General features: G+C 44.7%; 1 protein-coding gene across 1 annotated transcript in view; it reads left to right on the top strand.

Annotated features, from left to right (window-relative positions):
* TMEFF2 (transmembrane protein with EGF like and two follistatin like domains 2) overlaps positions 1-20,803 on the top strand; it is a 215,699-nt gene that overhangs the window by 127,988 nt on the left and 66,908 nt on the right. Inside the window, exon 5 of the mRNA XM_056861235.1 lies at positions 4,982-5,078. Within this exon, the coding sequence (XP_056717213.1) occupies positions 4,982-5,078 (97 nt within the window). The remainder of the gene's footprint in view (positions 1-4,981; positions 5,079-20,803) is intronic.

Here is a 20,803-nt window from a genome sequence, read left to right as displayed (position 1 = left end):
AGTCTATTTTGCACATTGAAAGTTCCAGGTCCAATCCCTGGTATCCAGTTAAAATCAATTAACAGTGCTGGGAAAGACTCCTGCTCAAAATCTTGAACACCCACTGAAGGAGAAGAGTTGGTTTTTATAAGCCGGCTTTCTCTACCACTTAAGGGAGAATCAAACCAGCTTACAATCCCCTTCCCTTCCCCTCCCCACAACAAACACCTTGTGAGGTAGGTGAGGATGAGAGAGCTGTGACTAGCCCAAGGTCACCCAACGGGCTTCATAAGGAGGAGTGGGGAAACCAACCGGGCTCACCCAATTAGCCTCCACCGCTCATGTGGAGGAGTGGGGAATCAAACCCAGTTCTCCGGATCAGACTCCACCGCTCCAAACCACCGCTGTTAACCACTATACCACACTGGCTCTCCAGCATGGTGGAGTGCTTAACTGACACTCTACACAGACAGCCCTGGGCGAGATGAATCATTGGTGTACCTTGGTCGAAAGCAGATATAAGACAGACAACTAATTAATTATTGGGTGCCGCCATTAGGCTGATTTGGTTATTCTACCTTTTACTTTCCTGTTGCCTGAGCAACACTAAATTAGGGCTGCCACTCTGATTCAACAGTTCCAGCATCTTGGTTTTGAGATCTGTGAAAACTACCTAGACATTTCTACGTGCTTTTATGACTTGAGTAAGGTGGTGGCAGCGGCACTAGGTGATTTTAATTGTACACAGACCCAACATCTGTGTCGCACATTACATTAAGTCAAAGAACCATTGACTCCAGTCAGGAATGTAGAGTTTTCCATTGGTATTCTTGTGAGATTTGCCAGACAGGAGAGAACAGTGTATCCTGAATATTGATTGTGCCTGCTTATTATACATTATGCAGAGTGCAGGGACTTAAAGCGTGAAAGGTCCACATAGGAAGGAAAACGTTGGTTCTCGCTTCCTGATTGTGGATATACCCACCAGGGAGCGACGATTCACTTTGACCTTGCTTACTGAGGTATTTGGGCCAGGTATAACAACAGTCTGAAAAATTACTCTTGAAGGTCCTAACCTATTCCAATATTGAAGGGGAATTATCTGGCTAATGGTTGGGCCTGTTTCTTGTGTGTGTTTTAGAGCTTGGTCAGAAATGCTGTATTTTGTATTTTAAATCACTTTACTTAGAATCATAGAATCATAGATTTGGAAGGGACCATCAGGATAATCTAGTACAGCCCCTTGCACATTGCAGGAAATTCACAACTACCGTCCCCCCATACCCCCAGTGACCCCCTACTCCATGCCCAGAAGATGGCCAAGATGCGCTCCTTCTCATGATCTGCCTAAGGTCATGGAATCAGCATTGGTGGCAGATGGCCATCTAGCCTCTTGATGGTTACCACTTGATGAGTTACAGCAATGGGCATAGGATTAGAACTTGATGGTGTGTATTTTAACTAGGGTTGCCAGGTCTCTCTTTGCCACCAGTGGGAGGTCCAATTGCCAAAGTGGCCATTTTTCCAGGTGAATTGATCTCTACTGGCTGGACATCAGTTGTAATTGCAGGAGATCTCCAGCTAGTATCTGGAGGTTGGCAACCCTACTTATCTAAGAGCTTTTGCTTCTAGCCTTACCAACTCTTGGTAACAGGTGACACCAAAGAGTCTGTATAATTCTAGCAGAAGAAACTTGCTTCTGAAAATCCAGATAGTGTTTTTCGGGTATAGCAAGAAACTCTTTCACACCCTTTTGGTTCTTCTCCTATGACTAATTCACTTTCCTCTGTCAAGACTTCTTCATCCAAACTATGGAGGGCAAGTGTGAATTAGAAAGTGTTGCATGTAGAGGGGGGGACCTTCAGTCATCTTAGAAAATGAACAGCTTACGGTCCTGAAGCTTAAATCGCAGCAGGATATAATAAGGAGAAAATAACTCTTTCGAGGCTGCCTGGTTTTATCAAGGCCCTCATCTGCACAGCAGGGGAAAGGGAGAGAAAGAATTCACCTTAAACAAATTTTATCACCTGGCAACGCTGTGGAGACTGTTGAAAGTGGGGGGGATAAAAAGAAGGGGCTTCTGGTTAAATTTAATGCCTGGGTATAGGGCTGAATGCTTTTTTTGTTTATAATTTTTTTTTATTTTTACTTGTAAGATTATACATGACATTCACAAAACACATAGCACATAACATACATGCAGAATCGAACATAAATTCTAACATAAAATCTAACATAGTCATTTAACTCTGTCTATTATCTCTTAAAAATTATTCTAAGTTATCCTCACTAGAGATCTGTTTTTGTAAATATACTTATTGGTGCTTATTGGAAACTAAAAGGCTTTCACGTTATCACCTGCACATTGAAATACTTAACGAAAACTTCTTGATTATTTCTTACTTGTATTTTTATACTACTATGATACTTATTTGCATAATCTATTAAATTGCTCGTCAATGCATTCTTCATTTGCATATAGTTTAACTATAATGGCTATGAATGCTTTTGTTCTATCAGTCCTATTACTATTTTCAGTCTCCAGTGGGTATTGGTGCAGGTATGGAAGAGATTAGATACCTGATGATTTCTGACAGAAATTAAGAGAGAGACTGTACTTATATGTTATGTATTCCCTCTCCAGAAGGCTTACTTACTATTCAAAACAGAAACCGCCGATGGTCGCTGCGGGTTTTGATTCCAAATTTAAATGCTGTCCTCATTCTCGTTCTGAAGGATGTGCTCAGAGCGTGGCCCAAAAACACCAGAGTGTTATCAATGACTACGCTAAACTAGGAGAAACCGGGACGGTCCTTTCAATTAAATTAAAAGACACCGCAAGCGGATCTCAGAAAGGCCGAGAGAGAACATTTAGCTAAAAAACACAAGGTCTTGTTTTCCAAAACCCAGACAATCTGGCAGGTTTGCCAAGAAGTCATTATTGAGCGCTGTGATTCTTGGCATTTATGTGCAGCTCGCTGCTTGGAGAATCCAAAATGCTTTATAGGTAATTGTTGTGTGCCTCAATATGCAAGTGAAGAATGACCAGGGTTGTCAACCTTCAGGTGGTGGCTGGAGATCTCCTGCTATTACAACTGATCTCCAGCCGATAGAGATCAGTTCCCCTGGAGAAAATGGCCGCTTTGGCAATGGGACTCTATGGCATTATATCCCATTGAACTCCCTCCCCTCCCCAAACCTGACCTCCTCAGGCTCCACCCCTAAAATCTCCATGTATTTCTCATCCCATTGCTGGCAAGACTAGTCTACCCCCATTTTCCTAGTTTCTAATTGAAGCCACTCCTGCATATGTATTCAAAAAGAGATGTAAAACTGATCAGATTGTAAGAAGCTTCTCATCTGACAATTTCAGCCTGACGGAAACTTTGCATTTCTTTTCTTTCTAAGGGGCTGCATATGCAGATAGGAGCACTTCGTTCCGCAAACATGAAACCGATTAATTAAAATCAACCTCTTCTTTATAAAAAGAAACTTTTAAAAAAAATGCCCTAGAACTACTTTGGGAATTATCTGCAGCTAGGGTGCAATTCTAGCAGACTCTATCCAAGCAGCCAACCGGGCGCATAGAAGGAATAGATTTTGGTTAAGAATATTGTACATCTAATAAGGAAAAACAACAATTTATGAAGCTGATGGCTGAAGAAGCTGTCTTATGACAGTGAAAGCATCAAAAATCATCCGGAAGGCGCTCCCATCCCTTCTTTATCCGGTTCAAGCCTCATCTTTTGATTCCTAAAAAACACAAAAAATAAGGACATTGTACCTACCTTTGGAAATATACCTTATTGTAACTTACCATCTCCAGTGGTAGCTTGTTAGCTACACTTTTTGTTCTATCCTTGTCATCTGTATGTATATATTGTTGTATTTGTGTCACTGTTGGCTATTTGTATTTTGTATATAATATATGTTACACTTTTGCATAATTCTTAAGAGCCGAGTACTACTTCTGAGTTTGTCATGGAAATGTCACTGTGCCATTAATACAACAGCTCCTGTCTTGCGCCCTCCTGCCAGATGACAACCCACCCACCGTCACTCCCAATCCAATCCATTCAAGTCAAACGCTTCGGCTTTATCTTCAGCTTTCAGTTCCTACTAGGGTTGCCAACTTTCATGTACTAGCTGGAGATCTCCTGCTATTACAACTGATCTTCAGCCAATAGAGATCAGTTCACCTGGAGAAAATGGCCGCTTTGGCAATTGGACTCTATGGCATTGAAGTACCTCCCCTCCCCAAACCCCGCCCTCCTCAAGCACCGCCCCAAAAATCTCCAGGTATTTCCCAACCTGGAGCTGGCAACCCTAGTTCCTACAACAGAGGCTAGCCCATTTCCTTCCATCCCATTTGAAACACGGCAACATTAGAATACTTGGGCTAGCATAATTATTATTATTTTTAGCTTTGAGATGGACATATATTTTATATATCAACATTGCTTTGAATCAGGGCATCTTGGCTAGTATCTTCCAAGTTGGAGGTATCTGGTGCTTCTGCTCTTCGGTTGCTCATGGATTCAGTTGTCTGGTGCTGCATGTCTTTTCCTCTGGAGATCCATTGGGTACATTGGGTACATTGGGAGATCCATTGGAGATCCGTTGGGAGATCCATTGGAGATCCGTTGGGAGATCCATTGGGGTGTGAAATAGCAAATGTAGCATAAATCTGATCACAAAGGCCAGCAGAAAGGCCATCTCCACCCAGAAAAAAATAGTTTTCCACTCAGATAAACATAGCATTCTTCTTTGCATTAAGGATCTAGAAGGTGTGCATAATTCTTTGTGCTTAACAGTATCCACAGCAGCTTCCCAACCTATATATTGTTGGTTCCAAAATCTATCCACATGGTCATGTTATATATGTTATCTAAACCTCTTTGTATACAAATATGACTATGGTTTTTTTCTGTATTTATGATGAATTTGTGGCTTTGGGGTTCAATAACTGACACTTTCCCCCCTTGGTTTATGTCATTCATAGGTAGTGAGGGGTCTGGAGAAACCATTCAGAAGGAAACATCCACCTGTGACATTTGCCAATTTGGAGCAGAATGTGATGAAGATGCAGAGGATGTCTGGTATAGTGACTTGTTTATACTTTTGTCAGTTTATACTTCTGTCAGTTTTGCATGAATTTTCTCATTTGATCAAAAGTGTACTTTCCCCCCCCCCACCTTCAAATCACCATTCCCTGGAGTGTAAACCGGAAGATGCTCTTTGTTGGGTGGGGAAAATCTTGCACCTGACTTTGGATAAAGTGGTGTAGCCGGCATGGTGTACTGGTTAAGAGCGGTGGACACTAATCTGGAGAACTGGGTTTAATTCCCCGCTCCTCCACATGAGCAGCGGGTGCTAATCTGGTGAACCAGGTTGGTTTCCCCACTCCTCCACATGAAGCCAGCTGGGAGACCTTTGGGTAGTCACAGCTCTCTTAGAGCTCTCTCAGCCCCACCTACCTCACTAGGTGTCTGTAGTCAGGAGAGGAAGGGAAAGTGATTGTAAGCCGGCATGAGACTCCTTAAGGTAGAGAAAATCTAGTATAAAGACCAACTCTTCTTCTTCTGCTTCCGCTTCCGCTTCTGCAAATTATTGATAAAATTGAAGTTTGAAAAAAAAATAGCTTGACCTACAATATGCTAGTCCCTTTGCAGCGCGGGATCTCTGCTGATTTCTGATTCCCCTTCTTTCAAGCATCTTATGCTCTTAAGAGCCACATAATAACCATGGGAGATGAAGTGCTCCATCTATATTGACAAGTCAGCTTTTCTGCAGGGAAAACTCTTTCTGGGGGGGAGGAGGAATAAGGAAGGGCAATTTCCAGCCACGTTGTTACAAGACTAAATATTAAACGGCACTAAATCAAATCCTGTAGCAAAGAAAAAATGACCTCACTGTGCCTTCTAAATGTTAAAAAGTTTAAATACAGTTTAAGTACAGTTTTTGTCCCTTGAAATCGGTACCAAGTTGTATGAATTATAAAATGGGGTTTGGGTAGGGTTGCCAGGTCCCTCTTTGCCACCGGCAGGAGGTTTTTGGGGCGGAGCCTGAGGAGGGCAGGGTTTGGGGAAAGGAGGGACTTTAATGCCATAGAGTCCAATTGCCAAAGCGGCCATTTTATCCAGGGGAACTGATCTCTATTTTCCCCCTGGATTTAATTCTGATTCAAACTAAATGAGCTACTTCTTAGTTCACGGGACTAAAGGCCCAGGATTCAGTCCATTGGGGACATGGGAAACACTCCTTCAGGAATTCAACCCATTGGCATACCAGGAAATAAACAGTTAGGCTTGCCCTGACAGGGTGCGGCAAATAGTGTTGTAGATGTTTCTCCAGCAGGAATGTATATGACTGAGGATGTGAAGTCACCTTACATTAGGATTTTCAAGTGAAGCAGCTGTCCTTGACCGTGGCTTCTTGTGTAAAAAAAAAAAAAAAATTTATCCGCACATGACCGTCAGGATCAGTTAATTGCTGTTTGATCATTGGTTGTTGTTGTTGTTGTTGTGTGTGTATTTTTGTTTCTTGGTATGAGGAGCAAATAGGGCCAAGCAAGAGGCTGCAAAGCAAACCAACACTTACTAGCAACTTTGAGAGCCATTTATGCAGGGGTATTTAGCTTGCGACTGCTTCGAGGCTTCCTCTGCATTATTCATGATTTTACCAACCTTTAGAAGTCACTTCGCTCCTGCCTCATTCTTTCCACGCAGTTCTAGGATGCTGTTTTATGATGAATTTAAACTCTGCTTCAAGGCAAGAGCGAGGCAAGAGCGAGGCAAATCCCTGCCATTTCCATGCACAGTCCTAGGGTTGGCAACCCTAGGGAAGGGGTTGGATGGGAGGGACAGACATGCAGGAGGGAGAAGCCAGAATGGGCATGGGGAGAGAAACATGGGTTTCTCTCCCCATGCCCATTCTGGCTTCTCCCTCCCGCATGTCTGTCCCTCCCATCCAACCCCTTCCTTAGGGTTGCCAACCTCCAGGTACTAGCTGGAGATCTTTCAGTACAATTTAACGATCGGTTGCAAGTGGATTTTGCCATTTCACACAGTAAAATCCAGCTTCAAAGTGCATTGAAAGTGGATTGAAAGTGCATTATTCAGCATGTGTGAAAGTGCCCTCGAAACCAGCCTGCATGGATGTGTACAAACTGATCCTCGTTAATTGCTAGCTGCCGAACTATATAACACACATCTTATGTTGATACTCCCTGCATTTAAGTATGCTCTTATCTACTGACGGAACGGCAGGGAGGGGTGCGGGAGGAAGGGGCTGCCTGTAAGGGAGAGCGGCACAAGCCACTGTGCAATTGTGAAAAACCCCGGGCAGAACACAGGGAGAGGTGTGGCTGCCTGTCTCCCACTTCTAGGACGCTGAGGAAAAACAAGGACACAGGTGTGCCGGCAGAGGCGTCTGAGCGGGGAATGATTTGAAAGAACAATTACTGTTATTCCGCGCGGCCGCAGCCTCTACTGCCACAGAATCCTTCCTCTGTTCAATCTTGTGATTGTCATTTCTGCCTAATCCCACTCGGCAAAATTAGTACTTTCAGTTGCCACCGTTCATTATAATTGTCTTCCATCGATGTAATTTGCTATATTAGTTATTCAGCTTGATGGACTCTTAATTTTCATGTTCAGACTGGGGAGCAAATAGGAATATATTTGGATCCATATCCTCACAAATCTGCTACAACAGCAATACATACATATATATATTAGGGTTGCCAACCTCCAGGTGGTGGCTGGAGATCTCCCACTATTAGAATTGATTTCCAGCTGATAGAGATCAGTTCCCCTGGAGAAAATTACCACTTTGGCAATTGGACTCTATGGCATTGAAGCCCCTCTCCTCCCTAACCCCCCTCCTCAGGCTCCGCCCCAAAAATCTCCAGGTATTTCCCAACCCAGAGCTGGCAACCCTAATATACATACATACATACACACACACACACACACACACACACACACACACAGTGCGGTGTAAGTCTGTGTGGCAGGCTTCTTGGCAAAAACTCATCCAGTAGGGCAGGGCACGGCTATGGTTGCCAACTTCCAGGTGGTGGCTGGAGATCTCCCACTATTACAATTGATTTCCAGCCGATAAAGATCAGTTCACCTGGAGAAAATGGCCACTTTGCCCATTGGACTCTATGGCATTGAAGTCCCTCCCCTCCCCAAACCCCACCCTCCTCAGGCTCTGCCCCAAAATCTCCAGGTATTTCCCAACCCAGAGCTGGCAACACTAGGCACAACCCTGAGCCCAGCGGACAGCATGGTGGGATCTAGGCAGGGTTGCCAGGTCCCCCAGCCACCAGCCGGGAATGGGGGTAGGGTTGCCAGATCCAAGGTGGGGACTCAAGAAAGGAAACTAACATTCAGTTTGCAATGACCCGAACAAGGCTGTTAATGATAGGCCATTGTGTTTGTGTGTGTGTGTGTGTTTATGTGTGTGGGTGTGTAAAGTGTCATCAAGTCACAGCCAAATTAGGGTGATCTGGTACAGTTTTCAAGGCAACAGATGTTCAGAGGTGGTTTGCTATTGCCTGCCTCTGCATAGTCACCCCGGAATTCCTTGTTAGTCTCCCATCCAAATACTAACTGGGGCCGCCCTTGCTTAGTTTTCAAGATCTAACAAGATTGGGCTAGCCTGGGCCGTCCAGGTCAGGGCATAGGATCATTTTAGAGGCCATTCATTCACAAGGCCACCATAAGTCAGAAGCAACTTGACAGCACAATAATGCACACACAGAAAGTGTGTTGGGTAGCATAAGAACAGAAGAGATGCCCTGCAGCATCAGACTAGCAGTCTATCCAGTCCTGGGGCTTCTTTCACAGAGCGGCCAAACACTTGCTTTCGAGGGCCCACAAAAAACAGGGCATAGGGAAAGGGTCCCCAACCTTTTTCAGACTGCAGGCACATTTGGAATTCTGACAGGGCATAGTGGGCGCAGCAACAAAATGGCTGTCGCAAAATGGCTGCCACAAAAGGCGGAGCCAGCACCAAAATGGCTGCTGCAGCTTAACACAGCGCAGATCCTTATGTTGTGGTGGGAGCTGCTGCCAAAGCAACATTTTTTTAAAAAAAAAATCTGCACAGTCAATCAGATCTCTAGTAGCCAATCAGAAGCCTTGCTGGGCAAAAGCTCTACCTGGCCCTGCCCACTTCCTAAAGACACTTGGCAGGCACCAGAAAAGGTTATAGTGGGTCCCATAGCACCCCTGTTCACCATGTTGGGGACCTCTGGCTAGGGTTGCCAGTTCCAAGTTTGGAAATACCCTGGAGATTTTGGGGGTGGAGCCTGAGGAGGGCAGGGTTTGGAGAGAGGAGGGACTTGAACACCGTAGAGTCCAATGGCCATTTTCTCTAGGGGAACCGATCTCTATCACCTGGAGATCAGTTGTAATAGTGGGAGATCTCCAGCCACCACCTGGAGCTTGGCAACCCTACCTCTGGCACAGAGGATGATGCCAAGCAAAATGGTGATGCTCATGACTCCCGTTGATATTGGAGGAAACATTGCGGGCAGAAAGGGTTAAACGTCCTCTCCCGCCAGGCTGAAACTCTTTCCCCAATCAGATTAACAGTCCACATGTTTCCTTTGAAGTTTAAAAACGAAGTGTGAGATCTTCCAGACAGGCATTTAGTCAAACCCTGAGATAATCCAGTCAGGGAACGGGTGCGCAGAGCGGCGTACGAAGGGCAACATGAAACCTGTAAGCATTTGAGGGAGGGGGTCTCTGCAGGTTCCCCAACTGCGCGATCTGAAGCAGAGTTACCCCTTCCGAAGCCTACTGACTTCAATGTACTTAGAAGGGTGTGACGCTGCTTTGCATAGCACCGTTTGCGGTGAAAGCCCACGTACGAAGTTCACAGAAAGCTCCTTAGCCATGCTTTTCCCATGACTTTTCCCACGATTGACTGCTGGAGGAAAATTGCCCGTGGCTAGGGTTTCCAACCTCCAGGTACTGCAAAACAATTCACAGTGCGATACTAGTTGGCTATGCAAAATTAATCAACACTAGGCTCAGTTCTACACATATATTCAAAAGGAGACAGTCAATACAAAAAGTAGTGCAAGCAATGTCTACAAGTGAGCGATAGTGAAACAAGGGAACATAGTACGATAAGTATCAAAGGACAAAGTCAAAGAACAATATATACAAGAAATCTACGTCTAATGTTTCCCTTTGATTCTTTTAAGACTTTCCCATTATGATATCAGTCTTTGTAAGAGCTGGTCCAGGAAGTGGAAAATATCCCTGTAGATTTTTATAGCGTCCGTGTCGAGAATCGAACTCCTTAATCCGCTGGCCGTGTGCCGCGGGAAATTCAAACGAGGACCAAGCTGGCACTTAATGTCAAATGGAAATGGAAACGTCTTCCAGGTAACAGACGCTTTCACCAATGATGGCTTCTTCAGCCTTGTGACTTTGTTAATGCTACATAGTAGTCTGCAAGTTGATTCTAGCAAGCGACCATTACATAGGCAAGAATAAGGAGTCCAATTCCTGACACGGACCATATAAAAAACTACAGGAATCTTTTCCACTTCCTGGACCAGCTCTTACAAAGACTGATATCATAATGGGAAAGTCTTAAAAGACTCAAAGGGAAACATTAGACTTAGATTTCTTGTATATATTGTTCTTTGACTTTGTCCCTTGATACTTATTGTACTATGTTCCCTTGTTTGACTATCGCTCACTTGTAGACATTGCTTGCACTACTTTTTGTACTGACTGTCTCCTTTTGAATATATGTGTAGAACTGAGCCTAGTGTTGATTAATTTTGCATAACCTCCAGGTGCTAGCTGGAAATCTCCTGCTATTACAACTGATCTCCCGGTGATAGAGATTAGTTCCCCTAGAGAAAATGGCCATTGGACTCTGTGGCATTCAAGTTCCTCCTCTCTCCAAACCCCAGCCTCCTCAAGCTCCACCAAGCAGAGATTCCACCCTCCATCCCCCTGCCCCCAAATGGCTAGGCTTAATCCAAGAGAAAGTTTCAGACCTTTCCCTGACAGGATATCTAAGGAAATTACAATTTTATTCGATATATTCGCCTCTGAAGAACCTTGGCCGTTTTCACAAGCTGCAAATAGCCCAGAGTCGCATCAGCGTCTTCTCTTTTTTGACATGGAACACAACGGTTTAGGATTCGGGATGCGGCTTTTTACACCGTCAGGCGCTGACAGTAAGCTACTTTACAAGATGAAAGGGCATTTCCTCTGCTATTTTCTATTTATATATTCCCTCCAAGCCACTTCAGTTTTTTTCCTTCTGCGCCATTGCCGAAATTCTTCTCTCTGTCCAAAACCTGAATAGTTTGCCCTCCGTTTTTGTAACGGGTGTGATAGTGAGTAGCCCCCGTACCCTGTCATCCCAAGTCAATAGAGTTGCCAGGTCCCTCTTTGCCACCGATGGGAGAATTTTGGGGCTGAGATTGAGGAGGGCGGGGTTTGGGGAGGGGAGGGACTTCAATGCCATCGAGTCCAATTGCCCAAGTGGCCATTTTCTCCAGGTGAATTGACCTCTGTCGGCTGGGGATCAGTTGTAATAGCGGGACATCTCCAGCTACTACCTGGAGGTTGGCAACTGTATGAGTCAATCTTTTCCTTAGTAAGCTCGGCAACAGTACCCAAAGCAAGCAAGACTGAGCACCCAGTTTACCAGCAGGTTACAATTTGGCGCTTAATAAATGGGCCCAGCCCCTGGCTGGCTTCAAATATTCATGAAGTCTACTTGGGTGCAAAATGCATTCAAGGTGGGAAGGGTGCCAGCGACGCAGGATCCTCTTACAGGCAAGGAGCTTTCGCAGATTAAAAGAAGCCAAGTTAAGGACTTTTTTGACTGAGTCGCCTTTGTTTTTAGCAGAGCGAAAGGGGTCCGCTAATGGAACGCCAAGACACAGGGGGCGCCGAAGTGTGTGTCTACGAGCGCATATCTGCATTTTGCAAACAGGAAATGTGCAATCTGTGTGTAGTGCTCCTCAAATTATTACTATCATCATCAGAGAATGGATAGGGTTGCCAACCTCCAGGGAGTTTAGGAAATCAGTACAGGAGCGAAAAACACATATAGGTGCAAAGAATGTTTATATGCTACTGTGTCTAATATAATACGCACTCATAAATACACAAATGAACCACACATACAAATATACCATGCACAAACATACAAAACCATCTCAAGGATGGTAGTAACCAGGAACAGTTCAATTCAAAAGTGCAATGTCTCTCAATGTCTCTCAGAGTATGTACATCATTCTTCTGTATTCGTCTCATGCAGGTAAGTGAGCAATTATAACAGATATTAAATATTCAAGGAGGAATAACTTCATGGAGGATACGGCCGTTTCAAATTCTTTGCAATTGAATTCTTTTGTGCAAGTTACCCTTCGTGGGAACTAATCTGTATCCAGCACTTTGAAATTTATTACTAAGATGTGCAATATTAGAGGAACATGCTTGAAGGACTGATGAAGAATTCAATTGCAAAGAATTTGAAACGGCCGTATCCTCCATGAAGTTATTCCTCCTTGAATATTTAATATCTGTTATAATTGCTCACGTACCTGCATGAGACGAATACAGAAGAATGATGTACATACTTTGAGAGACATTGAGAGACATTGCACTTTTGAATTGAACTGTTCCTGGTTACTACCATCCTTGAGATGGTTTTGTATGTTTGTGCATGGTAAATTTGTATGTGTGGTTCATTTGTGTATTTATGAGTGCGTATTATATTAGACACAGTAGCATATAAACATTCTTGGCATCTATATGTGTTTTTTGCTCCTGTACTGATTTCCTAATCTCCCGATACCAGTACAGTGGTGTCCATTTTCTCCCCCAACCTCCAGGGAGTAGCTGGAGATCTCCTGCTACTACAACTGATCTCCAGCAGATAGAGATCAGTTCACCTGGAGAAAATGGCTGGTTTGGCAATTGGACTCTATGGCACTGAAGTCATTCCCCTATAGGGTTGCCAGCCTCCAGGCACTAGATGGAGATCTCCTGCTATTGCAACTGATCTCCAGCCGACAGAGATCAGTTCCCCCCGAGAATATAGCCGCTTTGGCCATTGGACTCTATGGCATTGAAGTCTCTCCCATCCCCAAACCTTGCCCTCCTCAGGCTCTGCTCCAAAAACCTCCTGCCGATGTCGAAGAGGGATCTGGCAACCCTATGGATCATGGTTGTTCTTAGCTTTGCAAAAACAAAAAATCCTATGGTTGGTACGACCCCCCCCCCCCCATATTTTTCAGATCTGCATCATGGTTGTCTTTTATTATTATTATTCAAAAGACTGTCCCATGTGAACAATCAAAACACTGCACAGTCTTCCCAAGGCTATTGTTTCTTCAATTTCCTTCTCCTTCTAGGGAAATTAGTTACTTCCGGTTCTGTGGCTTTTTTTCTCCAGCCGCCTATGAAGAAATGGTTAATTATCCATGTTTGCTGGGGGAGAGGGGATTTTATAACTTTGTAGCAAGCCAGGCCACTGATCCTTTTCTCCTCTTTTATGACAGTTATTTTTAATCTACGTTATTGCAATACTAAATATTTTTTTAAAAATACGAGCCGAGATTTTGGATTACTACGAAGGGAAAAGAAAGTATTATTACAGACACCCTATGCGTGCTCAGACATACAAGAGCTGATAATTAACCATTTAATCATGAATGCCAGGAGAGAAACCTTGGAAAGAGAACAGGAAGTAATTAATTAAGCTAAAAATAAATGAACAAAATTAAAATGCAGAGAGAACAGAGCCTTTGTTGAAGGAGATTTACATTTGCATAGACATTGCCAGAACAGGAAGTGCTTTGAGGAACTTTCCTTTTAATTCCACTTAGAATCTTAGAATCATAGAATTATAGAAACATAGAGTTTCGAAGGGACCACGAGGGTCATCTAGTCCAACCCCCTGCACAATGCAGGAAATTCACAACTACCTCTGCCCCTACACATAAACACCCCCAGTGACCCCCTACTTCATGCCCAGAAGATGTGGGGGGGAGGAGAACCTCCAGTATCCCTGGCCGATCTGGCCTGGAGGAAAATTGCTTCCTGACCCCAAAGTGGCAATCAGCATTTGCCTGGGCATATAAGAAAAGGCCTCACCCTGTGAGGTAGGTGAGGCTGAGGGAGCTGTGACTAGTCCAAAGTCACTCAGCTGGCTTCGTGTGCAGGAGTGGGGAAACCAACTCGGTTCACCAGATTTTCTCACACAACGCGTAGTTAAATTGTAGAACTCCCTGCCTCAAAATGTGGTGATGGCTGCCAATTTGGAAAGCTTTAAGAGGGGAGTGGACATGTTCATGGAGGAAAGGGGTATTCATGGCTACTAGTTAAAATGGATACTAGTCATGATGCATACCTATTCTCTCCAGGATCAGAGGAGCAGGCCTATTACTTTAGGTGCTGTGGAACACAGGCAGGATGGTGCTGCTATAGCCATCTTGTTTGTGGGCTTCCTAGAGGCCCCTGGTTGGCCATTGTGTGAGCAGACTGCTGGACTTGATGGGCCTTGGTCTGATCCAGCAGGGCTTTTCTTACGTTCTTATGTTCTTATTAGTGTTCGCTGCTCATGTGGAGGAGTGGGGAATCAAACTCATGTGGGGGAGTGGGGGAATCAAATCCGGTTCTCCAGATCAGAGCCCGCCGCTCCATACCACCACTCTTAACCACTACACCAAGCTGGCTTTCAGTCCAAGTAGAAACAGGAGTTTACTTTAACACCGTCCTTTTAAAAATAATAATGACAACAGTGCCACACGAGGATGTCTGGAAAACGCAGCCAGAAGGACAGCCCTTTATCTTCTATTTCTTCTCTAATTGCAGGTATTCGTTATACACAATTTCCCCTGCATGCCAATTCAGCGAGCCAAAAGCCACATCAATACAGTCAAACTGAATTCTCATGCAAATAAACTCCATTATAATAGGGCAGAAATTTGTACAAATCACACAGCTGTCAGCGAGAGCTAGATCCTCAAATCAATATTGCTCAAGCAATCAATATTAATCTTTATTATGGCCAAATATATCCAGAAGAAAACACTGGAAAACAGGCCAAGGCAACCAGTCCCTGGTTCCGTCGGTTTCCCGACCTGCAATTAGATCGGCTTATTGGTCATAGATCTGTCACTTTCAGCCAAAGTGCCTCAAAAGAACATGATGTAATACTCAGATTAACATACAAGTGCTAAGAGTTAATTGGAAGGCCCGTGTGCAGCCCGCAGGTACTGGCTACTGTGTGCAGGGACGGCATATCCTCTACTCGTGCAAGATGCAGGAAAAAAACAGTTACAGAATCGTGGAATGTGTAAAGCATTGTGAAGAAATGGACTCACAAGCCCCATTCCCTCCTGACCTGAGAGATCAGAAAAACCCTGCAGCCATCCCAAATCTCTTCCTGTTGATGCCACCCCTTTCTCATACTCCAGGGGGGTGGGAGAGACACCAAACATCTCTCTGGGTAGTAAATGATGCCACCAACAAATCTGAAAGTGCCCCCCACTAGATGGATAAGCTAAACAGCCTTAAGCGTTTTAAACGCTTCTCAGGTAGCCATGTTAGTCTGTCTGTAGCAGTAGAAAAGAGCAAGAGTCCAGTCGCACCTTAAAATCTCAGGCAGGGCATGAGCTTTCGTGAGCCACAGCTCCCTTCTTCAGATACAGCTAGAGTGTGAGTCCATCTATCCTTAAGTAGAGAAGAGTGGGTTCAGAGACACAATGGCAATGTAAATGTCAAAAACAAGTAACTAAGAACATAAGAAATGCCATGCTGGATCAGACCAAGGCCCATCGAGTCCAGCAGTCTGTTCACACAGTGGCCAACCAGGTGCCTCTAGGAAGCCCACAAACAAGACGACTGCAGCAGCATTATCTGTCTGCATTCCAGAGCACCTAATACAATAGGCCTGCTCCTCTGATCCTGGAGACAATAGGGATGCATCATGACTAGTAACCATTTTGACTAGTAGCCATGGACAGCTCTCTCCTCCATGAACATGTCCACTCCCCTCTTCAAGCCTTCCAAGTTGGCAGCCATCACCACATCCTGGGGCAGGGAGTTCCACAATTTACCTATGCGTTGTGTGAAGAAATACTTCCTTTTCTCTGTTTTGAATCTCTCACCCTCCAGCTTCAGCAGATGACCCCGCATTCTAATATTATGAGAGAGGGAGAAAAGCTGCACTCTGTCCACTCTCTCCATACTGCAGAAAATGGTATAGACCGCTATCATGTCTCCCTTTAACCGCCTTCTTTCCAAGCTAAACATCCCTAAGCGTTTTAACCGCTCCTCATAGGGCAGTTACTCTAGCCCCCCTGAACATTTTGGTTGCTCTTTTCTGCACCTTCTCAAGCTCTGCAATATCCTTTTTTAGGTATGGTGACCAGAACTGTACACAGTATTCCAAGTGTGGTCTCACCATAGATTTGTACAAGGGCAGTATGATAGCAGCAGTTTTATTCTCTATTCCTTGTCTAATTATGTCTAAAACCTATACATGCACACACATCCTTGATGAATTTAGAAGTGTTGCTCATACCTAAAACTTCAAATAATTAAAATGTTCAAATGGATAAAAGTAGGAAAGAAGCCATCGAGAGGTCTTTACACTGTTGCAAAAAGTTGAGATGATGAAACCAAAGGATTGCTCCCACATTTGCGGGGAGGGGTGGAGAGACATATTATAAGAACAAGAAAAACCTAGAATAAACGTAGCCGTATCTGAAATTGCATCTATTGATGAGGTTGCGCAGTGCGGGAGAGGTTAATGACGAATAAGCCAGAGGAGCTTTGTACGTTAACAAAGGACTTGCTATTGAAAAATACCAAAGAATGATGGGGTAGACGAAGCTTGATCTGTATGCGCACAGATGACCTTCAGCAAAAAGAGCTGAAGGATCTCCATTGTGGTGGTAGTGGAGGTTTGCCATTCTTTGGGGTGGGAAAGTCACTGTAGTGTAGTAAAACATACAGCTGTTCAGAGACCCTCAGACTCTGAATCCCTTCTGAGCCACTATCTTGTAGATTTACCTGCACAACTTGCTACTTTCAAACCACATTCCTCTATTTATAAAACTGGGAGATTCATGCGTGTTTTGCAAAGACAATGGCTTAGATCCCCTGGAGGTTTTCCATGGACGGAAGGTTTTGCGCTTGTAGACCACAACTTTCCCCCCCCTCCCACAGCAGCCTGAAATGCCCTCTGAATTAAGGGGACCCCCAGGAACAAGATTGGGGTCAGCATTTCGGGATCCAAGTCAAGGTTCCCCAACCTTTTTGAGTATGTGGCCACTTTGGGCAATGATTTGGAGATCTGGGGATGGAGCCAAGGGAGAATAGGGACCTCAGTGGGGTACAGTGCCAGAGAGTCCGCCCTCCCAAGCATCCATTTTCTCCAAGGTCATTTATGCAGGGGAAGTTTGTGTTTGGTTTGCTGTACAGTTTTCTTATCTGAATTCTCAAACATCATATGCATGAGGGCTTCCCCCCCCCCAAGAAATTCCAGGAGTAACTTGTGATGAATTATGCATCCCCAGCACCTTGCAGAACATCTGAGTCCCTCCCCCTGAAAACGCAGCCTTGTTGCAGTTTACTTGGAGGGGGTGGGTCAGCTCTTCAAGGGACTGCTCCCTGTCTGTGCATGTGCTGTTGCAAAGCTAGGTATTCCACCCCTCCTTTCTTCAACAGCTCCCTGCTAGGAACTGCCATCCAGCCTCTCTTCAGTTGGTGTCTTCCTGCACTTTTCATGACGGGTTCACTCCCTCTTTTGTGCTTCGCTTTGAGGGAAGGGGTTGGATGGGAGGGACGGACCTGTGGGAGAAGCCAGAATTGGCGTGGGGAGAGAAACCCTGAAGTTAGGACTATGCATGGAAATGGTGGGGATTCGCCTCACTCTTGCCTCGAAGCAGAACTTAAATTTGTTATAAAACAGCATCCTAGAACTGCGGGGGAAGAACGAGGTGGGAGCGAAGATACTTCTAAAGGTTGATAAAATCATGAATAATGCAAAGGGAGCCTCAAAGCAGTCCTACAGGGATCGCGAGCTAAATACCCTTGCATAAATGGCTTAAGAGAACATATCTTTGTAGTCAGGAGATGAGCTGTATTTCCAGGAGAACCCCAGATCCCACCTGGAGGCTGACACCCCTAAATGGCAGACAAGCGACACCCATTATAACTGCATGTTCACAGAGTCTGGCATTATGAGAGGAACGAGAATGCTTCTTCATATTCTTTCACGATTTCAGTGACCAAATAGAGAAGTGTTCTTACTGGCAGCGAGCACGCCTTCCGTGTCCAAGAACAGAATGCGACCTGAATAGCACTTTGCATTTCCTTATTTCTCTGGCCAGTTCCTTATTTCTCTGGCCAGAGACTGATGTTCTCGAACGATAGATGGAAGAATTCATTGTACTATTAGGCCTTGATTCCCTCCCTGTGTGTGTGTGTGTGTGTGTGTGTGTGTGTGTGTGCGTGCATTAAGTGCCATCAAGTCGCTTCCAACTTGTGGCAACCCTATGAAATAATGGCCACTCTTTATTAAGAAAACAGTAGATTTTCCTTTTTGGTCTGATTTGTACATTTCACACAGTTCTGGATATTTGGGAACTCGGTTCAGGGACAAGCTTTTGTTCAAGTGTAAAAATAAAAGGACAGAAGACTCATCTCCTGACCATCACCAAGCAAAACCCACTATGTTATTATCTAACTCCATGGCCATTTATGCAGGGCTGTTTCCCCACGGTCACCCGCGCTGATTGCTCCGGCGCTTTGTTTTGCTTATGCGTGTCTTTCCTAACCATCAGCCATCGCCTCACTTTCCCTGCCCGTGTCAAAAGGAAGCCCCAAAGCAGTCGGTGGGGTGACCGCGAGGGAAACAGCCCTGCGTAAACGGCCACTAAAACAGCATCCGGAAAACACGGGCAAAATGCGCAGAAACACATGGGGAGAGCGAAGTGACCTCTGACAGTCGGGAAAGGCATGCATAATCAAAACGAAACACCGGAGCAGTCGGCAGGTGACTGCGAGGGAAACAGCCTTGCATAGATGGCCCATGTTTCAGAGAAACCTTTGCCTCGCATGCTCAGGAAAGTGCACATACAGGATAATATGATAACGTACATCAAATATTAGCGTGCATGGACACCTAATCTTCTTTGTACATCAGGGCATTACAGCATGAGAAAATATAGAGGCTTTGGGTTGGCCTACATTTTTTTTTGCAACCCTTGATCTTTTTTTCCCCTTTTGTAAAAAGGGTTGCCTACCTCCAGGTACTAGCTGGAGATCTCCTGCTATTACAACGAATCTCCAGCTGACAGAGTTCAGTTCCCCTGGAGAAAATGGCCGCTTTGGCAATTGGACTCTATGGCATCGAAGTCCCTCCCCTCCCCAAACCCCACCCTCCTCAGGCTCTGCCCCAAACATGTCCCACTGGTAGCTAAGAGGGACCTGGCGACCCTATTTGTGAAAGAAAAAGTGATTTTTTAAAACAAAGAGATCCCCCTACACACATTCCCATCAGCTTATACATTTAGCTGGAGTCATGCCCTAGTAGTAAAATGACTGGTGCCGTGATGACGGCCTATTTAGTTGCAATAAAACGCCGATTGGCCTAATGCGCAATCAAGAAAACAGTGACATTTATTGCTTCAGTTTTTATGACGCTGTGAACTGAGCGAGCTTTTGAGCCTACCAGTGCCTTAGGGGGGCAAGGGATCACGCGCCGTGCATCTTATTTATACTTTTTCCAATTTCCTACTGGCCTTTTTAGCAATAAATAGATTGTGTCAGTATCGAGCTTTATGTAAGTATGTTTTCGAAAGCGAGAGCCGGGTTTTGTAGGTCAGGAACCCGTCCGTTCACTAAATAGATCAGTCGAGACGCCAAACATCGTGTGGGGAAAGAACACAAAGCGGCCCGTTTCCAGGTCTGGATTAGATGGCTTCTTGTGGGTCTCTGGTAACTTCGCTGTGTTGGATTCTGGTTTCAGTTCTGAAACAGGCATGCTGTACACTTCAGTTAGAAGAAATCTTGCATAAAATGAGATTATTGCCGTGTGAATGGGTTGTTAAAATTGGTCCCTTTCCACTGGCCCTGAGTTTTGCTGATTACAGCAAGAACCACCTAAACCGCCCTACTCTCTTCCTCTGGCTTCTTCTGTGAGTGTGACAACTCATAAATAAAAAAGCTATTATTTGCAGGTGCTATTACTCAACATGGCTAAATAGGCTCCTAATGCGTATTTTTATTCCTCTGCCCAGCAAGATGTCCATGCCCTTTATGTTTTCATGCTATCGTTCCCATTGCATTAATTCCTACGTTTTTACATCTGCGGAGGGGCAGATAGGGTCAGGTTGCATCCACATGGCAAGGATTCTCTGTAAGAACATAAGAAAAGCCCTGCTGGATCAGACCAAGGTCCATCACCACCTCCTGGGGCAGGGAGTTCCACAGTTTAACTATGTGTTGTATAAAGAAATACTTCCTTTTCTCTGTTTTGAATCTCTCCCCCTCCAGCTTCAGCAAATGACCCTACGTTCTAGTATTATGAGAAAGCGAGAAAAGCTTCTCCCTCTCCACTCTCTCCAAACTGTGCATAATTTTATAGACTTCCATCATGTCTTCCCTTAACCACCTTCTTTCCAGGCTAAACAGCCCTGTGTTGCTTTCAGTGCTGCCATGCTGCTGAAAATGTGGAGGCATTTCATATTGGGTGTTTTGGGCACACGTTCCTCCATCTCTTTTCTGACTTTTCCTTTTCACATCTAGGGTTGCCA

This window comes from Euleptes europaea, chromosome 15, assembly GCF_029931775.1.
Source record: "Euleptes europaea isolate rEulEur1 chromosome 15, rEulEur1.hap1, whole genome shotgun sequence".
Taxonomy (NCBI): domain Eukaryota; kingdom Metazoa; phylum Chordata; class Lepidosauria; order Squamata; family Sphaerodactylidae; genus Euleptes; species Euleptes europaea.
This window is presented reverse-complemented; position numbering and strand designations above follow the sequence as displayed.